The 25203-nt window shown below is 41.5% G+C and overlaps 1 protein-coding gene across 4 annotated transcripts in view; it reads left to right on the forward strand.

The window, feature by feature from the left end:
• ARVCF (ARVCF delta catenin family member) overlaps positions 1–25203 on the forward strand; it is a 293288-nt gene that overhangs the window by 239307 nt on the left and 28778 nt on the right. For all 4 annotated transcript variants that reach the window (XM_085302692.1, XM_085302693.1, XM_085302694.1 and 1 more), the window contains 2 exons: positions 394–565; positions 7218–7289. In XM_085302692.1, coding sequence (XP_085158818.1) covers positions 394–565; positions 7218–7289 — 244 coding nt within the window. The remainder of the gene's footprint in view (positions 1–393; positions 566–7217; positions 7290–25203) is intronic.

The raw sequence follows: 25203 nt of genomic DNA on the forward strand, positions 1-25203 counted from the left end.
TTTAGTAAAATGGGTCCCTTGGGGATTGTCAAGGTTGGAAGGGTGAGAAAGAGGCTTGCATTAAAATAAAATAAATCACCTTCTGGTCTGTGGTTGATCATCTGGTAAATTTGTATTCCTTATGCAAGTTTAGGTGGTATTTTTCATCAGAGTTTGCATTTTGAATAGGTACTGTTTATGAAGCACTTCACTTTTGGAAGGAAAAAAGTAACTGTATAACAAGAACAAACATTAAATAAGGGGATTTTAACCTTGAAAGCTCCATTCTTTTCCTAGGGTTGGTGGGTGGGTGTTTTTTTTTTTTCCTTTGCCTCAATCCTATATTGTGTAATAGAACAGTTTGCAAATAAGAGGGTATGGTACTTCTTTTTAATGTAAGTTTTCTCTTAACAGTCTGTGGAGAACTGTGTGTGCATCATGCGGAACCTTTCCTATCATGTCCACAAAGAGGTCCCTGGAGCTGATAAATACCAAGAACTAGATGCCAGCCAGACTATGAGCACAGGAGGCTCCCAGAAAAAGAAGAAAGACGATGCTGGCTGTTTTGGTGGGAAAAAAGCTAAAGGTATGTGTTGCGGAGCGCTCAGAACTGGAAGTGGATTTTTGGAGTATCTTTGCTGTATAGTCCTGCTCTTTCAAGCACTTTCATCACACTGGTTGAGAATGATGCAGTTTGTGGAGGTATGTGTTTATGGTGTTGTGACACGTGTTGGTCTCCCTTGTTGCAATACTAATAAGTATTTGGGGATCTTTGCCAAAATTGCTGAAGAGGTAATTTTTGTTTGGTATTAAGTAGGAGTGGTGCATGCTGATGTAAGACACTCCGCTGTTGGGACAAAGATGGATGTGCTGTGCCCCTCCTCTGCGTGGCTGTGCTTGCCTCTGCCAAATCCATGTTTTGTCCATCTGTTTGGCTGAATAGCATGTGTCACTGCCTCTGGAAACCAGGCCAGCATGCAGGCATCTTCATGCATGGTTGTCCTGTTAGTACTCGTTCTGTGTCCTTAATCTCTCACATTTCTCCCCAGTCAAAACATACAACCTCTCAATTCTGTCACTTTTTCAGTAATTTAAATTGCAAACTTTTTTAAGCTTTTAATTCAGTCACTTTTTAGAACTGTTCTCTCCTTTGGGGCGTGAGTGTTGCAAATGCGTTTCATCTCAGGAGAGGATTAATGGTCTCAGTAAACCCTTTCCATCTTTTTTTTTTTTAAAAAGAGACACTCAAATGTTTATTTTAAAGAAATTACTCTTTCAGCCTGAATTCTGGGATAATGAACTCAGTTTTCTTTCTAGGCTTATTTTCCTTTCATATGCGTTCATGTGTACCACATCCTCGTTTACTATTTACAGCCAAGGTCTAAGGTGGGTTTTGATGCTGAAGAACAGAACCTGCTGGACTATGTGCTACACGTTGGTCTTTATTTGGTCTGATCTTTGGTACATGTTAATAAAATGTTCTATGTTTTCATATGCTTTAGAAAAGTCATTGCAGTATGAGCTTACTTTCGTAGTACCAGTCTGTCATTAGCTACTCTTACACTGTGTTAAAAATAATAATAATAATAATGAGAATCTTTAATAACTGGAGGGGGGAAACTGGAGATGGCAAACTTCACCTGCCTGACTAGTCTTTCTCATAGTGAATGAACGAACTTGTAGCACAAAATCCCTTGGAAACCCTGACCACGTGCTCACTTGAGCCTGTCTCCTGCCACCTGTGATCCGTGTTGTTCTGCTTGAGAGCAGTGTAGTCAGTGAAAACATTTTTAGACATAGAAAGTGCATATGCACTAAGCCCTGTGGGAGAAGACAACTGCGATGATTGAGAATTGGCATCGTCCTCTTGATGACTGCAAAGACCAAGCTCTGTCAGGTGGCCGGTCCCTTGTCAAGTGTCTCCTGCTTCCTGTTGGGTCCACCTGTATACACCTTGTATGCTCTGATAGTTCCTGTTTATCAGCAAAATACCCAGTTGTGGTTTTCTGGACAAACGAATCCCCAAATCATGTGCCACTGAGGGTGAACCTACAGGTTTCAGTGAGCAGTGCAGGCGCTCGGTCATCGCTTAGTTTTGGTTCTGTGTTCAGCAGGAAATTTCCATTTGCTAAGCACATTTTAACGTTTTATCTACTCTGTGTGGTGCTCTTTGAAGTGTGCTGTTCCCTAGAGGGAACTGGTAAGAGTGCTGAGCTCACAGCTGGCAGCGTGTAGTTCAGAATGACAGAGAGGGACAGGCAACTGTTGTGCTTAAAAAAAAAAAAAAAAAAAAAGTCCATTAATAAATATGCTTTTAAAGTCATAATTAGAAACTTCCTTTTTCTCATTTGTAAATTTATATGTGAATACCTATTCTGAAACTAACTTAATTTTGTCAGTCTAGAGCTTGAAAATGGGTCATTCCAGTTCTCTCTCATTCACTTAGTCTTGCAAGCTTCTCGTGTGTGTTTTATGTCATGGTCATTGATCATAGCATTTCAAACACCTCTGTAAAGGGCTGGTCAACCTCGTCCTCTCACTTCCTTGAGCACCTATTGTAATGAAAAGGGAGGGGGAAGAACAGCAGGGAAAGAACATTTCCTTCAGCAGGAACAAAAGGGAGAGTGGAATTTCTCAATTTGTTTTTTTAATCAATGAAAGCTCTCTTGTATTCTTGTCATTTTCAGGTTTTGAACCTATTCTGTGAAATTCTGCCTCTTTGACTGTTCCTTTGTATTTTCTTCCTTCCTGTAAATTTTTGTTTTTTCTTTGCTGCTTTTCTGGTAATTAGAGGAGTGGTTCAATCAAGGTGAGTCTTTGCAATACTTTCTTTCATCATCACCATAACCTGCTTTATTCAGCTTTTACATGCAAGGCTAAGAGCTGAGGTCAAGGTCTTGTTCCTTCACCTTCACTGCACCCTAGTTCATYGTCCTGTTCATTTCAGCAGGCATGGAAACCCTCTGTCTGGTTGTGGGAGCATTTTGAATTTGGTCGATGGTCCTCTCGTACTTAGAACAGAAAAGACAGGGTTCATTCATTCCTGGCATAAGTGTCAGTGAGAGAGTTGACTTGCATCTGGCCTGATAATCCCTGTGGGAGAGGGAGCAGGTAAGTGCATGAAYGCTGTTGTTTTGAAACGTGGCCTTGCTAGCCTGCCTGGACAGCAGCAGCCATAAAGACTCAGCAGCTTGGATGTCAAGTCTCAAGGATCTTGGGCATTTTGTCTGCTTGTGCATGCATTCCTGGCTGCTGCATCCTTTACTGGCACTCAGGCTAGCTCGATGGAGCTAACTCCAGTACGTTGCTCAGAGGTATATGCCCTTTAATTTCTAACCTCAGCACAATARGTGGAGTTGCTGTTGGAATATGTGACACCTACCTGCCTTACCCATCAGCTGCAAGGGCTGGTTAGGCCGTCAAGTGGCCTGGAGATTTCCACTGTGCTCCAGGCACTGATTTGTGGTAGAGGCAGAGTCATTTTCAGGTGGTTACAGTTGCTTCAGGTCAATGGATGATGGAGGGTTAAACCAAGAAAGAAATGTTGAAAAACATGCAGTTGTTCTACCTGGCTGGTAGGGCTTTGTAGAGTTACACGAGACATTGATTGCAGACTGTGAATCATGGAGGATGGACATGCTGGTGAGACAGAGCTCAGCTCTTGCTTTCTCACTCCACTGCAGCCCGGATCAGTGGATATTTTAATAATCACGATATTGGTTAATGTCTTTATTTTTATAAAGAGTCTCTTACCCTTTAAATTTTCTCACCCAGAAAGAAAGTGTTTGAGATTTAATCCTTCAATAGGAGATCAAGAATGTTATCAGTGATTAATACTGAATTGCATCCCAGCATCTTTACCGAAATTTTCACAGTGAAAATGCAAAAGGTTACGTTTTGATCATTGCTTACATAACGCAAGGGGAGGGGGTGGATTTTAGTCCTATTCTTTCAGAGACTGTAAATCACTTCCTGCCCAAGCCAAGTCTCATGTCAGGCTCTTCTCCCGAACCAGAGTGCTGTGCCAATTCCTGCAGCCAGGTCTCATAAAACAGAGCTGTCAGCAGGCGTGTTCAGAGCTGTCCGTCTCCTGGCAAGGTTTGGGGCTCTGCTTCTGATCCAGAGGCATCTTTGTTTCCCCAGTGTACCTAGGGCTGGAAAACATGGGGAGCACGGAGATGCACAGAAGGGTAAAAATCAAGGCATATGAAAAACAGGCTTTAAGCTTATTTTCCACTGCCAGTGTGATCAAGTCAGCATCCTGGGGCATGAGCGTTATTGGCAGGCTTGCCTGGATGAGGGGTGTTCAGAGCTAAAGTAGCTGGCTGCAAAGCTGCTTTCCTCATGGTATCAGTCAGGCTAGATGATATCTGAGAAGTTTGCAGTTGATAGGTCCTTTAAATCACTAATCACAGTCACCTCTCTAGAAAATTCTGCCCAGTACTATTGGTGTTGTAGCAATCAAATGGGAAAAATACCAGCTGAGCCACAGATCTGAATATTTGCCTTCCAGATGGATTTCTTTTGGAGTCATCTTACAGTTTGGTTCTCTTGTTCCTAATCACCTTTTTTCTGTTGGAGAGCYCTGGAAAATGTAGATGCTTTGGGGATATCTGAACCTGGGCCCTTGCTTAATTTGGTTAAACAAGTGGGGTTTTTTGAGTTGAAATCTTGGTCAGAGCTATATGCACTGAATTTCTTGCTCTCTCAAACAGCTGACAGCTGCTGGTTTAACCAGCTGTGGTTTTGCCCAAGAGGAGGATTAGTGGCTGGGAGGGCTACAGGACAAAGCAGTGACAGCTTCTTAGAAGGTGACCACTATTTCAGTCTGGTCCAGAAACTGAGAAACAGCTACCGAAGGTCACAGAGCCCAGGAGGAGTGTGCTGTTGTGATGGAAGATGAGTTAACACCTAGGCAGTTGCTCCTGCATGTCTGACTTCAAGATGCAGCTGCCTGTGATGTTCTCCTGGCCTCACTTGCACGGTCTCTTCCTTTAACTGTGGTGCAAGTGAATGGTGCTTGAAGACCAGTGCGCTAGAAGGACGGAGTCTGACTCCTGCCATACCATATCCATTCTGCATAATAGCTATAGCAAACACAAATCTTTATAGATGCAACTTTTGAGTAGTTCTGAGCAAGGTCTAGCTCTCAGGGCAGTTGTTTTGAGGTTTAAACTGGCTAATAGCAGAGGCAAACTTAGTGACATGTAGAAAACAGTTTGTCATACTTGCAGACAAGATGGAGGTGAGTTTCTTAGGGTGACTTAAGACTGTATCTTTCCTAAACATGACTGCGTTCCTTCCAGGCTCCATTTTTTCCTCCCTCTGTCCTGCTTTTTCGTCTATGCTCTAAGGGGCAGCAAAGATTTGCAGCCAGTAACACTTTGTATTTCTGGTATTTAGTTCCCCAGGCAGCATGTTACTTGCTCTTTTGTGGAGCAAAAACTAGATGGAGAGCTGCAAAGTGGATCCAATTCCCTCACCTCACTTTAGAATAGACACCTTGCAAAGGAGTGGCGTGGTACGCAGCAGTAGCACGACCTTCTGTAAGCTTAGAAAGATGAGCTTTCCCATACTTATATAATCAAGCAAAGGACTTCAGATAAATAGAGCTTCTAGGTGCACGTTTTGTTTTGCACAGTAGTTGAAGTAGGCTGTTGTATTCTATGTTGGTGATTCAAAATAGTGTGTGGGATTTCCAAAAAAGGAAAGGCATGGAGTAACATCTTGAGCTGCCTTTCTCTTACTGTATTTGTGAAAGTTCAGTATTTAAAAGCTCTATTTCAAGTACAGTTCTCCATATATTACTGCACRTGCTTATCCTTTTGTCATAGGAGGAAAGCCTGTTGAATTCACTGCGCAGAAGCTGTGCAGGCTCCCAACTGTAACGGGGCAGGGGTTGGCTCCTGACAAACCCGGGGGATGACTTACTCCTTTTAAAGAAATTGCTCGTGAACACGTGATGCCTTTTGCTTTTCAGATTTGTTATAGGCCTTTGCCATTTCATGACCTATTCCTAATCAAGAGCCACACTAATCTCCACATTCTGTTTTCAAGTGCTGTTTTCCTGTTTGTTTTTAAGCATCCCAGCTGTGCCTGTAGAGCTCCATTAACAACCTGGCAGATTCCCTGCTCAGAAGCCACCTCTGGCTGCTTAAATTGCACAGTTCCTCCCGTTGTCCCTTGCTGCACCTGCCTCTCCTGCCCTTAAGGGTGAGGCAATAAATAATGTATTTTCCACCCTGCACACACACGCGAAATAGTTTGGAAAAGCTCGGTTGCATACTGCTGTTCTCAGAAGCCGTGCAGATTCCTGCATTTCCTTCAAAATCTCTCCCTACTGTCAGAGCTTCTCTGATGGTAAGGTGCCTTGGTTCACGCAAACACAGCACTCGCCCCAAGACAGTCTCCTTGGGGTATGAGGGGCTGAAAAGGACCCCGGCTGCCCTAGCTGTTTCGAACCCTGAATTCCAAGTCTGTCATGAGTGTGGGCTAAAGCCCAGGTTTTGTTTTTATCTTCTCTGAAGAAATGTATAAGTTAAAGCTGATGTAATGGTTTAAAATGATGTCTTTTAGTAAAAATGTGGAATTGTTTTCCTTAGTTTCTTATAACTAGCCAAAATTGCACTTTTACTGGTTGAAGGGCAGTTAAAGATTAAGTTGCTGGCTGTTGCCTGTGGAATTATTAAATCTAGGCCTTCCTGCCTGACAGCGGCAATGAGAATAGAGGCTACAAGAAAAGCCTGTTGCCTTTCGCAGTGCCACTCAGCTTGTGCTTTGGATAAGCTGYAAGTTAAAACTTTCACAAATAATCTGCTAGTCGAGACGTATTTGGATTTACACAAAAATGGATGAAAGTCATTTTAGGTTTGACGTTACATCTGTTGAAATAACAAGGAAGTATTGGGCTTCTGAGGGAGGAGCTGCAACTTGGCAACGAGGGGAAACCGCATAATTTGCAAAGACCTTAAGCACTCTTAAGACCCACTGAAATGCTAGAACTCAGCATGTTTGTAGATTAACCCAGAAGTAGCACAGCTTTTTGTTGCCAAGTTGCTCATGCTAAAACCACAGCTATGCAGCTGGATTGCAAGCCAGAGATGTACAAATACTGTTGATGGTCTCTGATTGATATTCTGAATCTGTATCTTCTCTCATCTTACAGATGCACAAGACAGTAACTTACCTGTCAGTATGCTGACAGTTTTCACTATCTGTCTTTTTTTTTTTTTGTACAGGAAAAAAGAATGGAGATTTGGACAGGAATTTTGATACACTTGATTTGCCAAAGCGATCTGAAACAGCAAAAGGTAAAGCTAATGTTTGTGCTTTTGGAAATAACAGGTAGCGGGGAAACTGGAGGTCCTTAAAGGGACCTAAGACATGAGCATAATACTGATCTTTCTTTTGTACTCAGTTGATTGAAATAAKAGATGTGTCGGTGCTTGTTGTTATTTAGTATTCAGTACTAGATATAGGCAACTTTTGGATTAAACAGCTGAAGGGATGGAATCTGTCAAAAGTCACTTTGGATGTAGTGTCAGATGGTTGCATCTCCAGAAAGGGCTGTGTGCGCGCCCTGGTCCTCCAGACCTACGTTTGCATATTGCCTGCACTAGACCTGAATACAAGGAGTTATAAAACACATTACAGAAGTGCATTTATCACCAATCTTTTCCCTTCACTGGCATCTCTGTAGTTCTTCAGTGTTCAGATGAATTGGAGAGTGAGGGGGAGAAAGAGTTCAACTTCTGTCTTTTACTGATAGTCAATGTTATTCTGAATACAGTATTGTTTTGTGGCCATAGCGAGTAATGCCCATAGCTTTCCAAAGTCAGGAGGTTCACAGAAAACTACTTCTACACTATGACTTAGTATTTCAGCTTTGGCAGAGGTATAACCTTGCACAAACAAGAAATTGCTTTCCTATATGCTCCTCTTGATGGGAGATGAAAAGGCAGTCTGAGGTCTCATCGTGTCTTTATAGCACTGCACAGTGTTTGGAGGCTTGCACAGGTTTTCACCTGCAGAGCATGCAGGGTCACAGCCAAGCTTCAGGCACTGCATGGCAGCTGGTGTGGTGCTGCCCTAAGAACCTGGCATTGCAGGAAAACCTCTCCTGAAGCACCTGAGTACCTGCAAATGCTGAGGGCTTACACAAGTATTCTTCAGAAGAAAAATCTTGAACTTGTCCTGTGTCAGATGCATACAGCATCAGAGTGCATAAAGAGATGGTGTGACTCAATGGACTTGACTTGAAAGACCTGAATTCTGCCACCTTGGTGACCTCAAATCAATTAATTTGTGCCTGGATTTCCTTACTGTAAAATGAGGGCAGCTACAATCTCCAGCATCCTTAGGGATATACTAGTCATCAATGGCACAGTAATTACATGTGTAAAGTACTGGACTCTCAATTAAATTCACAACAGTGAAAGTCTGATTCATGATACACAGACTAATCCTAATCTGTAGGTGGACCTAATCTATTTACAGATACCATTTACAATAGGTATAGTTTTTAGGCTAGTGCCTAAAAACTAATTTTTATTTGGTGTCTTATAGCATGAGATACTAACGAATCTTTTGGAAGGTACAGTCCCATCTTGTTTTGAGAGCTGCAGAAAACCCTCCTAACCAGCCTTTGCTCTAGTGTCATCAGTTTGGGGCTGGGCATTGATTACACTGCAAAGCAAGGAGGCATTTTAAGAATGAAAAAAAAAATGGAATGTAAAATAAATACACCAATAGTTTTGATTCTTTCATTAATTTCTAAATGTGGTTGGGATRTACGTGCCAGTAAAGCAAAGATGAGAATCAAGCATTTCTGTAGAAAAAATCTTGTATAACTTTTTTTTTAATTAAAGAATATAGCTTTGCTAATGGTAGAAGTGACGCATATCAGAAGGGAGGCATATCTGTCTCTCTGAACTTACATGGCTCATTATTGTATTCAATTGCAATTGCTAACATCGCATACTACTGAAGAGGTTTTCTTTGATGATTTTGAGATACCCACATTTAATCTACATGGATAGATTTGGAGCTTTCTTATGCATCTCATGCTAGATTAGATCAGGAAATTAATCCCACAGCATTTTGATGAAAGAAGCCCCTTGGCAGGGGAAAAGACATGAAAAACTACTCACTTGTGTGTTAAGAGGGAAACAAATTAAACTTATGATACATTTTTGCTCACTTATTTTACTAGAAATTTCCTGCAGAGCATTAGTTTACATAAGAATTTCTAGATGTTAAAGGTTCTAACAAGATTGTTAGTACTCTGAATTGTTCACTAAGATGAGAAAAACTAAAATTGCCATTTCAAAACCCTTAAAAGCTTGGGTCAGGCTTGTGCCATGCAGCATAATTGGCTCAGATCAGCTCTCATTGTTACTAAGACTGAAAAATCATGCAAGTTTTAATAAACAAATGCACTTATTTTGAGTGACACCATGAAGAACTATTTCAAAAATCAACAATTATAGATTAATCTCTTTCATGTATTATTAAAGCCAAACTAGAGTGAGTTATCAGCTGGAATCTTGGCGAGCAAGTGAAATTGCAGTAATAAGAGTTGTTCATGCAGAGCAGCTAATGAGCATTGCAGTAGTTAACTAAATATTGGGATGCAGTGGTATTAGGTTTCCTGTAATCTTAAAGTCAGCTTCCCTGGTGCTCGTTTGGTGGGTCTGAAAAGGAGGTTTCAAGAAGCTGAGGTCATGATTTCGCTTAGGTGTGATCGCTGAGCTTAACTGACACAGTGCTGGTGRTGGCTTAAGCTGAACTAGAGAAGGATCAGACGTATTTCCCATCATCTCTGGAGGTTCAGTATGGTCTTAACAGGACTTTAACTTCAGGGATCTCTTCCTATCCAGTAGCTGGACATTGTAACTAGAAGCTTTTGTAGTTTCTAGTTTTGAGGGGAGGGTTAGTGTCTGTTTTGGGAAATAGAGGGTTTTTTCCCCTCTTTGCTCAAAACAGCTTATGAACACAGTATCCCGAGGAGACCAAAGGGTGTTGTGGTTATTACCTTGCTTAAATGATAGGGTTGGGTTTGGTTTGGTTTGGTTTTAGTTTGTTCCTTTGGAAAAGAATGGATATGAATTAAGGCAAGTCTTTTTTTCAAAATGATGATCTAGAATCTCCTTTTCTTTTGATTGTTCTCTGTAGGTGAGGTTTTTCTTATGGAAATCAGATTATGCTGCAGGACAGAGTTTGAGCAGCCCTTAAACCATTTCTAAACCTCTAATACTTTTATGTCCTAGGCTGGGACATAAATTCTGGCTGGGGAGTGATTCTAGTTCAGGGTTGTTATCTGCAGTAAACTGTATAATGTTGGATGGGAGAGCTGGCAGTGCTTTCAGAAGCTCTCTCATTAATAATAATAATAATAATAATCTATATGTGCTCTGACCATGGCCAGAGCACTGCTGTCCTCATGAAGAAAGATCAGGGAAGAAAAGCTGCTTGTTTCCTCTTTGTTGGAAGGAGCACATTTTTCTGACAGGCAGGGAGGGAGAGTAAATTTTCTGGGAAATGATAAGAGTTTGGATAGAGCCTYATGAGAAAGGGAAACAGCATTGACGAGAAATTACGATTGCTGTGCTTGGGACCTCACTAAATTTAGTACTTTGAAAAATTCCTGCTTCTGTGGGGAAAAATAGTCTTGCTAAAATCCCTTTGCCGGTACAAAGTAGGTCACTGACAGTGGGGTCTCCAGTGCCCTGCACTGTACTCTTTTCTGCACCACCACGTGCAAGTGTGGATTTCTCCTGTGTGCGTATTAAATTTATAGGGTAGTGCAGTTCCTTTGCTTTGTTCTCAAATTCCTTATTTCTGAGCAGATAGTGACAGGAGGCTCATGCGTTGCAGGGTAGATCAGGATTACTTGTAGCTGTGCTGTGGAAAGCAGCAATGTCTCAAATGGCAGAGTGTGATAAGGTTTCCTGAAAGGAATTGGCATTGGTATGTGTCAGCCCTCTAAAAACACGATAGAGATTGTGATATTTAATCTTCCTGATATGAAGGTGTTGGCTTGTCCACCTCTGTTCATCGATGTCAGGATAAGGGTGGAGGAAAGTCCAGAAGAGCAGAACTGCTTTTTATCAGCTGGTTAATACTAATTAAATCCCAAGCCATGTCCTATTTGGATCAAGCAAGCTATTGGCTCTCTTATGTGCATGTACATCTAACAGCATAAAACTGGATACTGTAGTACTGGATATTGAAAAGGAAGTTCTGCTGTGGTTCACCTTTTTAGGGAATTAAAAGTTTTCAGGCAAAAAGAGACTTGTTCAGGTTCATTTCAGCCTAGTAGGTGAACTAACTCCTTTAAATCTGTTATTAAAATATTTATTAATTTATCTTTTCCATTTTCATTCATTTATACTCCTATTAAAATACAAGCTTAAGCATAAACTGCTTGTGGTTGAACAAGCCTGTGTTGTTTTAACAGGGTCCTAGCAGAGAAGTTGCATGTATCTGAAAGCTCAGCCTTGTGTGTACGCTTTTACCCTGGTCAGCAGCCTGTACAGATAGGGAATGAGATTTGGGTGAACTTGTCAGCAGGTGAATTCTTCCTTTGCTGTTATCACAAATACTCATTCACTTCCCATATTGCCTGATGCTGATGATAGATTTTCTATTCCAGAAGGTGAGTGTTTAAATTTGCTTATAAATCTTTGTGCTACTGCTCCAGGAAATTAGACTTCCTGGCACTGTCAGGGTAATGACTTTAACTTGCTGGATTACAAAAATGCTTGCAATTTGTCTTCAGCTAAAGGCAACAGTGTGATGGTGGAGAGAAACTTCACTAAAGCTTTACCCTGACTTTAGATTTGTAATTAAGAATAGCTGCTGTTCTCACCTTCACTGCTATTTTAAGTTGCTTTCTTTAAATCTTTACACATTGACTCAAGCATTCACCTGCCCTTTGACTCCCCTCAATCATTAATTTTGATTGCTGTGTTGTGAATAAGTGAGTAGTACTGATTGATTAATGGTGCCATCCATACCCCTCCTGTGCCTGCCAGTGGAAGTGGTTTGAGGGACTGAGAAGGTCCCCTCTGTGAGAGCAGGTAACATGTTCTTGTACTAACAGCTTCTAAGTACTTTATGCACGATGTTGAGAATTCCTATCGGAATTATTAAATATCTCTTCTTTCTGTTGCTTTACTTAGGAAAGTATTCATTTTTGGTCCCATGTGTTTTTCATAATTTACAGAGCAGTAAAAGGTTGCTCATCTGTCTTCCAGTGCTTTGAGTCAAAAAAAAAAAACTTTATTACCTTGGATAGGAAAATTCCCTTATGCAGCTTGCCCTTGCGAATTTTTTCCAGCGTGATATATGCAAATTCTAACTTTTTCTTGCATCTGCTACAACTTCATGATGTGGTCACCAGTGGGCTTCTCCTTTCTTCCATATGCACCCTTTCTGTAGCTGACTTCTTGTAGTGCAGAAATCTAATTTTTCTGGCATACTCTGCTTTTATTTTCATCACCTTTTGCAATTCTTATGTTAAACCACCTGTTTGTTCAAAGCTGGGTTGAAACATGGCACTAGATTGCTTTCTGGCATGCTGAACTTGGTGCTGAACTACAGATGGAAGCTCTGTTTGTGATCTTTATGGAGCTGCTAAAATTAATTATGTATGACATAAATTGTAAGTATAGGGCTGAAACTGAAGGGTTTGAAGAATCATATGGGGAGGGATGCAGCTGAAATGTGGATTGGAGGTGCAGGAGCAGGTTGCAGTTGACATTATTATGTTGTATCATATTCTTACCCTAACAGGTYGTCTTCTGGTGAAAAGAATGAGTCTGAAATAGCTTCCTGTTGCTTCTGATGTGACAATCTGAGCAGTCAGAACTAATACCAAGTGTATTATACTACAGTGATTATTTCCTTTTTAAGCAACAGGATACCAGCTTTTAAAAGGTGTAGCCTATATTGACGCACTGGGGCACCTTGTCTTTTGATATGTGCATTTCTTATGGGGCAGGTATGGAGAGGGATCAATGGCTAGTCTGTTAGCACAGATTTTAAATGAAGTACAAAATTCTATCATCAATAGTTACCTTGATAAAGCCTCCATAAAACAGAAGATCGTTCCCGCAAAGATGTTCCTCTTTACACAAGTCGTAAACTCTAGATAAGGTGGGCAGTGATGAATGGTGATGACTTGTCTGCAGACATGAGAAAATCTTGCTTTGTCTTCTGGATCAGGCTTAGTCCCAGTACATATTCCAGAGTATTTTAGGGGAAATTTGCTCTAGAATTGCACTTAACAGGGAATGTTTTGCAATTCCTACCCATGAAGTCTTGCCAAAAAGGAAGGAGAAGGAATGAGTGGAAGGGTCTGCCTGGCTTTGCAGGGGCAGCTGACTTTGAAACCTGCTGAACAAATGCCATTCTGTTGACATGATGTTTCTTGTCGCTAACTAGTCTCAGGCTTCGCTGCCTCTTGACGAGATCAGTTAGTTCTTTTGGGTAGGTTTCTGTTTCATAACCATATGGAGCTGCTGGACTTTGCTGTTCAAGCAATCATTGCAGCTACTAATTCACACTTTTATCTTCTGGTAAGCCCCCCTTGCTGTGCAGATGTTGAATAAAATAAATCATTAGCACAACTCTTACAGGTTGTTCCTTCCTCGTTGTTTTTGCTCAGGTAGCAAATATTGAACAGCTTGGCCTTGGAAACATGTTGTAGGTGGTATGACCTTTGTTTCGCTTCTACATAACTCAGTGGCATAATGTTTACAAAACAACCTCAGCCTRTGTGTAACAAGTATTTAACTAGCTGAAAGCAGCTATTTTCCCCAGATAACTTGTTTTACCCTCATGTACCTATGTTCGTTTTTTTCCCTTGTTTTCATCCACTGAGAATACAGTGGGAAGTCAGTAGAATCTGATAATCTGGCACAAAATAGGACAATAAATGGATTTGAGAACATATGTAGCAGCTCTTATATGTAAGAAGAAAAGTAGTTAGAAGGAAAAGAAACCCCAGCCAGCACCTCCAGCTAACATTTTATGTTAGCACACCTTCTGAGAAGCCTGGGGCGTGAAGGGGCAACTGCAAGCAGCTACATCCAGAAGAGTGATTTCAGTAAATGTTTGGCAGCAGACGTGTAGTAGATTAGTTGGTTCCAATGTATTTGTGTTATGTCTGTGCCCTTGCAGAGCAACTACCAGATCTCTGAGAGTCGCGCAGTGCCTGCTTTGGGGTTTTTAACAAAGCATCCCTTCCTTCAGGAAGTGAAGGAGTGAAAGTGTGCCATTCTGATCTCTGTGGAGGATGCTGTGCTTCAAGGAAGGCTAGGTCAACCTCACTGTTGCCCTCCAACTCCTTATCTGAAGATTGAACATTAAACTAACATTAAATTTAGGGTTTTACTTTGAGGCCAGCTTAGAATTCTGACACCCAGGATTTTATCTTCTGAAGTTGCTGCTGTGCAGGTGTAGTAGGTGGAGAGACGGGTTATCTTTATATTTTGTCGTGGAACCTAGAGCAGAGTGCAGAGTGTAGGCACTTAATGGGCACCATAAGCCTTTGAGAAGGGTGCTGAAAGTAAGGTCATTTCTGACTAATCCACAGAAGGGTACTGAGAAGATTGAAAATGTGCAACATAGAACACAATTCCAGCTGCAGACTCTGAAGCTGAGCTGTGTCCTACAGAGATTATCATGGCAAACCTTTAAACAGCAGCCACTAAAGAATATCTCTTGGGCTTTTATCTTGGTGCGTGGTGCTGCAATAGGACTTCAGCAGATACATAAAGGGCGCAGGTATGTTTTTATACTGCATTATATTGCTAAAACCTGGATGTAACAAAATCAAGGGCACTCTTGCGTAGCAGTCAGCAAATCTTCATTGAGGGAAATTAATTATGTGAGGCTTTTTCACTATCATTGAGTGCTTAAGGTTCTCTTATAGTCTGCTTATTTTGATATATTACTATCTAATTATAGGCCAAATGTGGCTTTCTTCAGGTGCCTATGTCCTTTTAGCTACCTCTTACTCTAGAGGTGATGTAAGCAATGTTTGTAAGAGAAGCTTGAACAATTGTGTTCATTTAGTAGTTACTTAGGATGGGGTTTGTCAACCACTAAATATATTAGTACATCTGCCAACTCAAGACAACACAGATCCTAAGACAAGGCATGCATATGTCTGTGGATAACTATCTGCCTTATCTTCAACTTTACTGTCAGCATTGGTTGATGCGATCGCTTGCATTCATGTGAATACTGTCTAGTATTGTATATTCATGGTGATTACTTTTGCAGGGGTATTCAAACTCAAAGGACTTGGAGTTCAAACTTGTTTTTCTCAGGCATGTGTGAGTGTTTCAAATTCTGTTGCTATTTCTTTGTTCTCATTAATACCGTTCTATCCTAAAATGTTCTTGCTTCAGAGGCTCTGAGGACAGATTTTTCTGGGAGAAAAATTAATGGTATGTCTGAAACCCCACGCAATTAACTGTGTACAATAATGCTGTTGAGACTCTCACTGTTCTGCTGTGTGGGTTTAAATAGTTATTCCACCAAATCATGTGAGAGTAATTTGAGATTGGTGTTTTCTGTCTGTTCAGGAATGTGAAGAATAGTTTCAGCTTTGAGTTCTAGTAATTGCTACCATGTCTGTAAAATTACTGTGCTCTTGCTCTGAGAATGCCTCAACATTGCAGCTCTGGGCACTGCTTTTCAGCCCCTTGCTTTGTCCATGAGGACATGCAGGGAAGAATTATATTTAGAAAATGAGGCACTGTAGATTCCTGGAGAAATGTAACAGAAATAAAATGGCATCTGTGGAAGAGGAAAGCCGATGCTGCTGCAGTACAGAGAAGGGCAAGGTTTGTGTGACTGCAGTATCTTTCAGGTGGTCCAGCTGAGAGACTTTACTTTCAGGTGTGGAAGTTCTGAGCTGCTCAAGTGCTGCTGTGATAGTCGCATAGCTGTAACACCATCACCCGCCAATATGGATGCTTTATAGCATGAAGGTGTCTCAGTTTGGGGATTATGTAGCTTTGAAACTTAAGCTGAGAGGAAAGCGGAGAAAATGTTTGGGAGGGGTAGGAGGAGGAGTGATTGGAGCTGTTTAGCTCCAGCTATGTGGCCGTACCATGGTCACTTACGAAAACTTTACAGCGGAGAGATTCCCAACATTTGTTTCTATCCTGTGTGTTGACTTAGTATCCCTTCCCTTCTCTCTGCAGCTCTCCCTTTGCACAGGGATTCTGTATTTACTAGCCTTGTAGTAGTGATACGAGAAGTTATTTCTGTCTGTTGGTCGTAGAGTTGAGAACATGAAGCTCTTTGTAAAGTCAGGAGGTTGTTCTTGTCCCATCCATTTTTTGTCTCTGTTTCAATTTTGTTTATTGGTTAGAGCAATACTCTCGCGTTTTCCTTTCTCTACTACTTCCTGTAACAGTTAAGTGGTGACATGTAGGATGAGCTGAGAAGACATCTTAATTGCTTTAAGTTCTTAATTGCTTTAAACACTTCCTTCTGAACAAGAAGAAACTGGCTCACCTGTAAGATACTTAGTTATCTTGGAAAAAGGGAACAGGCATCCACAGCAGTTCCTCCTCCTTTCCTTCTCTTGCATTATTGATTGTTAAGACATCTGTGCATGTAGGAGAAAAGCCGGTGGTTAGAGACAAGATATTTTCTCTCCTCCTTTAGGTCCTTTGACCTGCTACTTTCATGGGATTATAAAATAACTTCAGTAGTCATTTTCCAGCTCCCTTTTGCCTGAGGCTGACACCCAAGAATACAGATGTACTGTAATAACTAGCAGTATCTTCAAAAGACAAGAATCCCAGGTGGTAAATTCCCTTTCCAGATTCATGTGAATTTGCAGCCAAGTTATAAATGCACAGAAAATGAGATTTATAATGCATGTGGTTATAACATCTTAAACTAGAACAGCCTATATGTACTTGCATAATAAAATAGCCTATGAAAAACCAAACAGCAGGCACTCTGCTGCAGCACATAGTAATTACGGCAACTACTAAGGAGATGGAGTGATTTGAGATTTCAGCAAAAGACAGAGCTAGAAGTAAAGAAGACCTGATTTCACATACGACTACGCATTACGCATTGCTACTGACTTGCTGAGTGGCCTTGGGCAAGTTAATTGCATTCAGATGCTGTGGCTCTGCTGAACTTGTTCATAATGTGTCTCTCTATTTCCACTGCCATCACTAGAATAATTACTGGTGTTTTCACTGCTGCTGTGATGACTGATACAGATTGACTGTATGTGAAATGTTAGTAAAAAGAGCAGTTTCTGCCAAAGTATTGTGTACCACAACTGTTGTTAGCAGTGCAGTGATACAAAATTTTTATTAAAATTTCAGTGTGGACACAATTTTTGTTAAAGGTGGATGGATGATAGTGGCTTATTCCAGTGGGATATTGTATGAATGGACTGAGAATTCAAAAGCCACGCATTTTGAAAATGCATAATACTATAAAGAGCTTAGTATTCTAGCTATGCATACTGTACTTTATTTTTAAGGGAAACTTTGACCGTATTATATATGGTGCTTTATAGAGTTTTCCTATATACAGGAACCTATAAATAACTTTACATCTTTGAAACTTTTGCAGCATAGCTACTGCATTTATTTTAGTTAAAGCAATATGTGCTATCGGGCAATTCAGTGACAGTTAACAAGGTCTTAACCACTGATCATGCATGTGTTTCCTTTGTATTTGGCTACCGTTTCTGATGATAAAATAGTGTTGGAAAGTGATAGTTAATCAAGTTTCTTCTCAGTCTTCCATATACTACTTGCGCATTGCTGAGAGGTTAACATTCTCCTTCTGTCTTTAGTTTGTGTATATGTTTTTGCATGTCTCATTTAACATTTCTATTCTACAAGCAATTATAATTGTTACTCTAAAACAGAGTGCCTGTTATTACAGAGTGTAGCTCATTATACAGATGATGCTCAAGAACTACTTATAAAATGAGAATGTGCCAAGCAAGTCTGCTAGCAATGAAGACAAGAGCTGGCGGGGAGGTGCTTTTCCCACCTATCTGTAGCTGCCTCAGTCTTGGGACTTAGTTGCAGCAGTGAAAAATTGCATCCATCCAGAATTGCTGGATTATGTCAAATTTCTGCCATGTCACTTCACAGTTAAGAAACAACAATGTTCCCCCCCCCCTTTTTTTCTTTTTTATCTTAAGGGTAAAAAATGATACTTTGAACAGGGATGAAGATCAGAAAGTTGTCCTGATTCTCCAGCCAGCATTAACACAAAGGGCAGGGAAGAATAACTCTGCTTCTGTCAGAATTTAGAAATGAAATTTCACGTCAAAATCGATTACAAAAACCTTGTTGCACAAAATTACGGTTGTCTCTAGTGTCTATCAAGAGCACTGCAGCGAAGAGCTGCTGATGCAGCTGCTTGACAAGTTAAGAGAACAGCAGAAAGTTTCAGGACARCTGAGGCAGAAAAATGGTATAATGTTGGTTTAAATCCCTTGCTAGACTTCCAGAATAAGTAAAGGAAGCAGTTATAGCTCTGAGTGTTAGGAAGTCTATGCCTTTAGGGATAATAGGAATGTGGATAGCTTTCTCAGAAGCCTATGTGACTCAGATGCGTTCAAAACTCGGCCCTAAACTAATATCTCTCGAATCTTTCTTAAATCCTCTCTCTGGGATACTGTGGACATCCTGGCTAATATTCTGTTGCCTGCAAAAATGCAGGTTAATGTCCCTTTGTCCTGACTGGACAAAGCCATAAGTGACTTGGTCCAAATTCAGTACTGTGCCTGCTTTGAGCAGGAGGCTGGACCAGGTGACCTTCTAAGGCCTTTTTCAAACTAATTGTTCTGTGCGACTTTGTGCTAACTGATTGCAAAGTCAGCAAACAAAAGTCTGATCTGCACAGAGACAGCATAGTTTTTACTTGGCTTTCTAAAACCAGCATCATTCATAGAGGCTGGATGGATGACTCAGATGGGAAAAAGAATGAGAGAGCCCACTGAGCTTGGGAAAGGATCATGCATGCAAAATGCATCTTAGGTTGATCTTGTGTTCATTTTTCAAGATATGGCTTCTTTTAAAACAGATAAGTTTTTACTTGTTTGTACTTGTTCTGGTGCCAGCACAGTAAACCAGAGAGTCCTCACAATGCTGATATTAATCAGTCTTGGAGAGTGTGCTTGAAACAGCTAATGATGGGGGAGATAAAGGGGCAACAAAAATAGAATAGTTGTGTGATTGTGAATTAATCACAAATTGAGGGCTAGAGATCAGGCAGTAGCAGGGAGGGCCTCGCTTATAATGCAGCCAAGAGAGGAGCACTGCRTGCAGCAAGGGTCTAGCATTTTTCCACTTTAGCTTGAACAGTTTTTATTAGTGTTAATGGAGAGCTTTAATCATGGAGTTAATCTGAAAATAAAAAAAAATTGGAATGTCAAATTAGCTCTGCATTCTTAATTGCCAGAGTTACTGGTGCTCATTAGTCAGACTAAAGCTGAAGATGTGTTTTGCAGAAAGACAAATCCAAAAATCAAAAAAATAAAACTTCTGTTCTCTCAGCATTAACATCTAGTGCACTTACCTACATATCTGTTGCAGTCCTATTGTCTGACTCATTAGTTCATAAACCATTTTGAAATATCTTGAGTGTAAAAAGTGCTATATAATCCACATTTATTTCTATAACCCTGAGAGCGCTACATAGGCTTAAAAACTCCCCCTGTTCTCAATCATGACAGGGAATGATATGGCTTAATGTGCCATATACCTCTGACTGGATAGAAGAAAAATGACCTTGAACTATGAGGCAGTCATTTTAGGTTGTAAAATAGACACTTAGTTACCTGTCAAGCTGCGCTTTTATTTTTCTTCCTTTAAAAACAAACAGAACCTGCTTATCTCTGCATGATTTGGAGAGCAATTTCAGCCCAACTCTTATTTGCTCTGAGCCCAAAAAGATTGCTTGCTTGATTGCTGACATAGGCATTTTCATGTTATCAGTGTGAATATTGATCAGTGTGTGGTACAAAGGAAAACATTTTATTTCTGCTTCTCAGGCAGATTAGTATCAGGCCTGATTTTTCTGTGTCTTGATAGTATGAAAAACTGGAAGCTTACAATACCATAAAATGTTATTCACATGTATAGGAATAGAGCATGGTTCATGTTATCCAGGAGGAGAAGATAGTAGGAGCAATCTCTCTCCCTTATGTCCAGTCTAGTCATATTTTGCATGCTGTGTGTTCTCCTTACTTTTCTGAATATATTGCTGCTTTTCCAGGGTTCCTTTAGAGCAAGCTGATTTTCTGTAACTTTACCAATAGACATGAGTAAAGTGTAAGTACCTGACGTACTGTGGCAGTTTCCCTGAACTGTCAAATTTAGATAGGTAAGACAGAAATAGCGTGGGAGGGAAATGGGGACAGACTACTGAAGTGAGTTGTGCGGAGTTACACAGAGTATCAGTGGCAGAGCTGGGAGCTGAGATGAGGTTTCCTGATTCCTAAAGCAGTATTTTTCTTGCTAGCTCATGCTAATAAGCCAAGTAGCAAACCCACTCCATTTGGGAGCATCAGTTCTTCATGTCCATCTAATACAAAGCCAAGRAGGGTATTTAATGATTCTGTTTTGAGACCTCTAAAATCACAATCCTCAAAGCAGTAATTRTGATTGAGCATATAATTGTGTTTTGTTCTGAGAGCTTAAAAATGATGAGGGAGAAAAGCATCTCCAACAACTGACTACAAACGTGAAAGGACAGAGATAAGAAAAGATCAAGCGAAACAATCTGCTTTAACTATGGTGTCCCARTGGCCTTGGAGCACTTAGGAAACTGAAGTTCGCATCTCTTGCAAATGCAGATCTCCCGCTCCCCTTTCAGGGATATTTCGTGCGTTGACTTATAAAATCAGCTAGTGATCACAGCAGAGCACAAAAAGGCACCTTACAGAAAAGTCTAAGAGCAGCGATTTGTAGTGTCAAGAACGACTGAGGTGTTACTTGCATTGCATTGTGTTCAGGATTTCTCAAGGAATGAGAAAGTGTTGATGTTACGAGCATAGAATCTAATCCCATTTATTCAATTAAATGAGGGYTGCTTCCAGGAGAGTGCTTCCCTGCAGGTAAACTGATAGTACCTAGAACTTATAATTTGCAAAGACATGTATGACTTAGATTTGTGCRGCTCTGCAAAGCTTTGCTTAATAGTTGAATCCTGATAAGCAGGTCTTTTCCAAAACCTGCATATCTGCAGGTACACCACCACCTGCTGATGGTGGTGTAAACTCACACTAAGTAGACAAAGATGGACATAGGGTAGGGAGAGGGAGCAGGGGCCTTAGTGATATGACTTTGTCCAAGGCTGTGTAGTAAATCAGTATTAATAGGTCCTGATCCAGAAATATTTATCCTGAATTTCAGCTTGATTCTCTATCCACTAAACCAGACTGCCTTCCAGCCCCTGGGAAAGCAGAGATTTTGGTCTTTAAGAATACTTTTATTAATGTTATATTAATCTTCTGCTGAGACCATTTTTAAAACTACATAGCATCTTTTCCTAATGAAACTGTGTATTTGTGACTGGTGCTTGCAAGGCAGCTATACTGAGAAGGAGAGAATGAAGAGGAGAATATTGCCGCACTTCACCCTATTAATGTTGTACGTACTCATGCACCCACATTCAAATGAGAGCAACAGCATATGCTTTCCTTGCCTTTCACCATCTGCAGCCAGTGCCTAGAGACTGTGCTTTGAGGATGTCTGARAAAACCCTATTCTTCAAGGCAATAGGTTCCTAGCTTATGCTGAAATCCATAGGAATTAAGTAACCAGATACTGTACCTTGAAAATCTGGGATGCAATCTGATAACTTGAAGAAAAATCTTCTTTTCATGTTGCCTCCACACTGATCTGACAGGCACTTGATGTTGAAAACAYCATGTTTTTTTTCTTGGATACTTGGGAGATGCCTGACAGCAGCATAGTGACTGTAACTGAGAGAGGTTTAGAGGTACAGGGCTTCCTTTGGGTACATGTGGCAACTTTCATGAAATGAAGAGAGGAATTGAAACACGCTTTTTGACTTTGGAAGCTGTAGCAGGAACTAATTAGCAATTCTGCATCACAAACAGGGTTGGAGRATGTGTTTAGATTTGCATGTAATGATTTATTTAATGATGTATGGGAGTTTTTCTCTACTTGCTTACACAGTGCTTTAGAACTTGCCTTGTATAAGGTTGGAGGAGTGTTGGCCTTGTGGTTGTAAGTGTCTGAAAACACTGGTTTTGACAGTGTAGCTCTTCTTCCAGGCAACTTTGCAGCACTCTGTCTGTAGCAAACTAAACAGGCTTCCAAAATCAGGCCTGATGCTGCAACATCCCTCACCTTTCCTTTCCGTAGCCTGAGTCCGGATCTGCTAACTTCTTGGCTTCGATTCTGATAGCCTTTCCCCAAACCAGTTAGTTGCATATGTCCAAATACTTCTTTCCTACCTCAAGTATTTTGAAGTGTTTGATGTTGCTGTGAAGGTAGGTCCACTGGAGAACAGGCAGATTTATCCTTCCCTCTCTCTGTAGAAAGTCAAGAGCGAGGAAGTTGTGCTGCCCTTCACTGCCTTAAGCAGACATGCCTGTAACGAGCAGCAGAATTATATTAATATGAATAACCAAATAGCTGTGTAATGACTTACCATTTATGAGACGACACATAAAAATCACGATGAGAAGCAAAAGYGTAAGTAGATCCTTGTGAAGCATGAATAACCCATGAAAAAGCTTTCAAATCGGCTTCCAAGCGTAGAGCAGTGAGAGAGCTCTGTAAGATTTGTTTTGTTCTTGCAGTTTATTTCCCCTGGTGCCGAAGATGAAGCTGAGGCGGGCTGCGAGGGGGAGAGCCTGACAGGTGCCAGCCTGAGTGGAAATGCTGTTTGCTGACGCTTGCCCGTCGCAGCTCTGAAGCTGCGCCCGTCGCTGATGCATCCAAACGCTTGTCAGGAGCATGCAGCCACTCAGGCCTGAGCAGAAAGTCCCTCGGCGGCAGGGCAGGGCTTGAAGCAAGGTCGGTGGAAACCCCTGTGGTCCCACCCCTGATGAAGCAATCCCGTTGCCGAAAATCCCCTGGCGACGGCGGGTTTGCTTTTGCCTTGCTGGTTRTGGCTAGTTTTCAGTGTCCGACGCGAATAAAGGCAGAGAGGGCTGATCCGGCGCAGGGCTGCGTGTCCCTCGTGCCCGCTCTCCGCGGGCCTCGTAGAGAGGAGAAGCGCCCGCGAGGCCCGGAGGAKGGCGGTGCGCGCTGCTGAGGCCCGCAGCCGCCGGTTTGCTCCGCAGCGTGGGTCCGTGGCCGCCGCACCTAGGCGAAGCGGCGGCCGCTCGCTGGGACCGTCCCCTCCGACGCCGGTCAGACTGACGGACGGTGGCCACCGCCTTGCCTTAGCGGCAAACGCAGCGCTGGGGGTGGGGGCAGAGGTGTCCTGTCTCGGGCAGCTGGYGCCCGCCTGAGGCAGCATCTTCCAGCTCTGCGCGGTAGCTCTGCGGCCCCTCTCCTGCTCTGCGGCCCGCGTGAGCTCTGCTTTACCAGCCCGCTGTGTCCGGCGTAGCCCATGCAGCAGTGGAGAGGACCCCAGGGGGCTCTTAGTGGGGCCGTACCCTGTCGTGTGATCCAGTGCGTCCCACTAGGAGATGGGAAAGAAGATGCTAGAGGTGTGCAGAGGTGAGATAAGGGTTTCTGTTTCTTTTTTTTTTCCACTTTTCTTGCATGACTTGTTACTTAATGTCCCAAGGTGTGTGGATATTTCAACTAAACAAACACTATCAATTATTTTTTTCTTTGATTTCTTCCATCTATCTTTCATAGTCTTTCTACCCTTTTTGTATGCGTGCCAGCTTCCTGGGATTTTCTGACAGTAAGTATATAAAGCTGTTCCAACATCTAAACAGTTCTGAATAATGTCAGAATCTTTTTAATAAAATTGATTTACTTAAGTGGCATATGGAGCCAAGGACTAATATATGATTCCTTTTGCAGCAAACATTTCTCTGCAGACAGACTTCTACTGCTGAGCTGGGAGGAAGCTAAAAGCTCATTAGCCTCCTAGAGTCAAAGCAGCTGATTGGCATCTGGAACTGCAAAGTTGAGTTTGACAGGGGCTTGAGGCCAAAAAAGTGAGATATGGAACACATGAGCCTTAGTTAAACACACAAAAGAACAGAAGAAAATGGTAGATCCAGGCAGCCTCCACTGAAAGGAAGGAGTCCCCTTGATTTGYTTTGATGACTCAAGTTCGGAGACATTTTTGTGTTATGAATCTCTTGGATGTGTTGGTAAGATACTAAAAACAACCCATTGTCTTTTATTAGCGGCCATAATTGTGATATGATTTTTATGAATATTCCTTTAGAGAATCACTGAGTGYCTCTTTCTCTTTAAGGAATGCATTTTATACAGTAAGCTCAGTCCTTCCGACAGTTGGACTGGACAATTAGGCATCTGTACAAGTAAAGCCAGTGAAAATAGTCTGTCTTACACTCAGTTCTGTTCAGCTCCCTCATATGGCAGCTATGATCAGAAAAGCAGTAGCATGCTTTTACTGAGCTGTGTGTGAATCCTGAGTCCCATCTGCTGGTGTCAGTTTTAAGGAAAATGTCTTTATCCTGTTTGGGGTGTTTTCAGTTTAAGGAAAAGTCCTTATAAGCGCACATGTTCTGGCATGTATACACACATGTACAATAATAAAACCACATTTGTTTGTAATGTGAAAAGGAACAGTTTTCCCCAATTTCCCAATCCTCATGATGTCTGCCAAACATCTTTCTATTCCTTTTTCTCCTTTGGGGAAGCTTGATTAAAATAGAAAAAGCTTCTATTATGTTCCGAAAACCAGCAAGTTCAAGCCCTACCAAGGCAGGGAGTAAGCAAATTCTAGTCAAGAGATTCTTCTGTTTTGTTTTGTTTTGTTTTGTTTTGTTTTTTTTAAAAAAAAAAGTCTCTGTTAGGAAATAGGATCAGTTCCACACAGCTTGTACCAAAGGAGGCTTTTCTTTAGCTTCACCCGATTGCTGTGTCTTTTTGGAGTTGCAGGTAGGGAGCTGTCTTTGGTTGCACTGTGGAGTTTGATTATTGTGGCATCCTCACATGTTCTTATCTTGTGCTTAGAGYACAGAGCGCTGCACATTGACACCTCCCTGAGGTTCCACATTTTCTGCTTGTGTAGCTGGCTCAAACG

This window comes from Rhea americana, unplaced genomic scaffold, assembly GCF_003343005.1.
Source record: "Rhea americana isolate MKP2758 unplaced genomic scaffold, rheAme1 scaffold_191, whole genome shotgun sequence".
NCBI lineage: Eukaryota > Metazoa > Chordata > Aves > Rheiformes > Rheidae > Rhea > Rhea americana.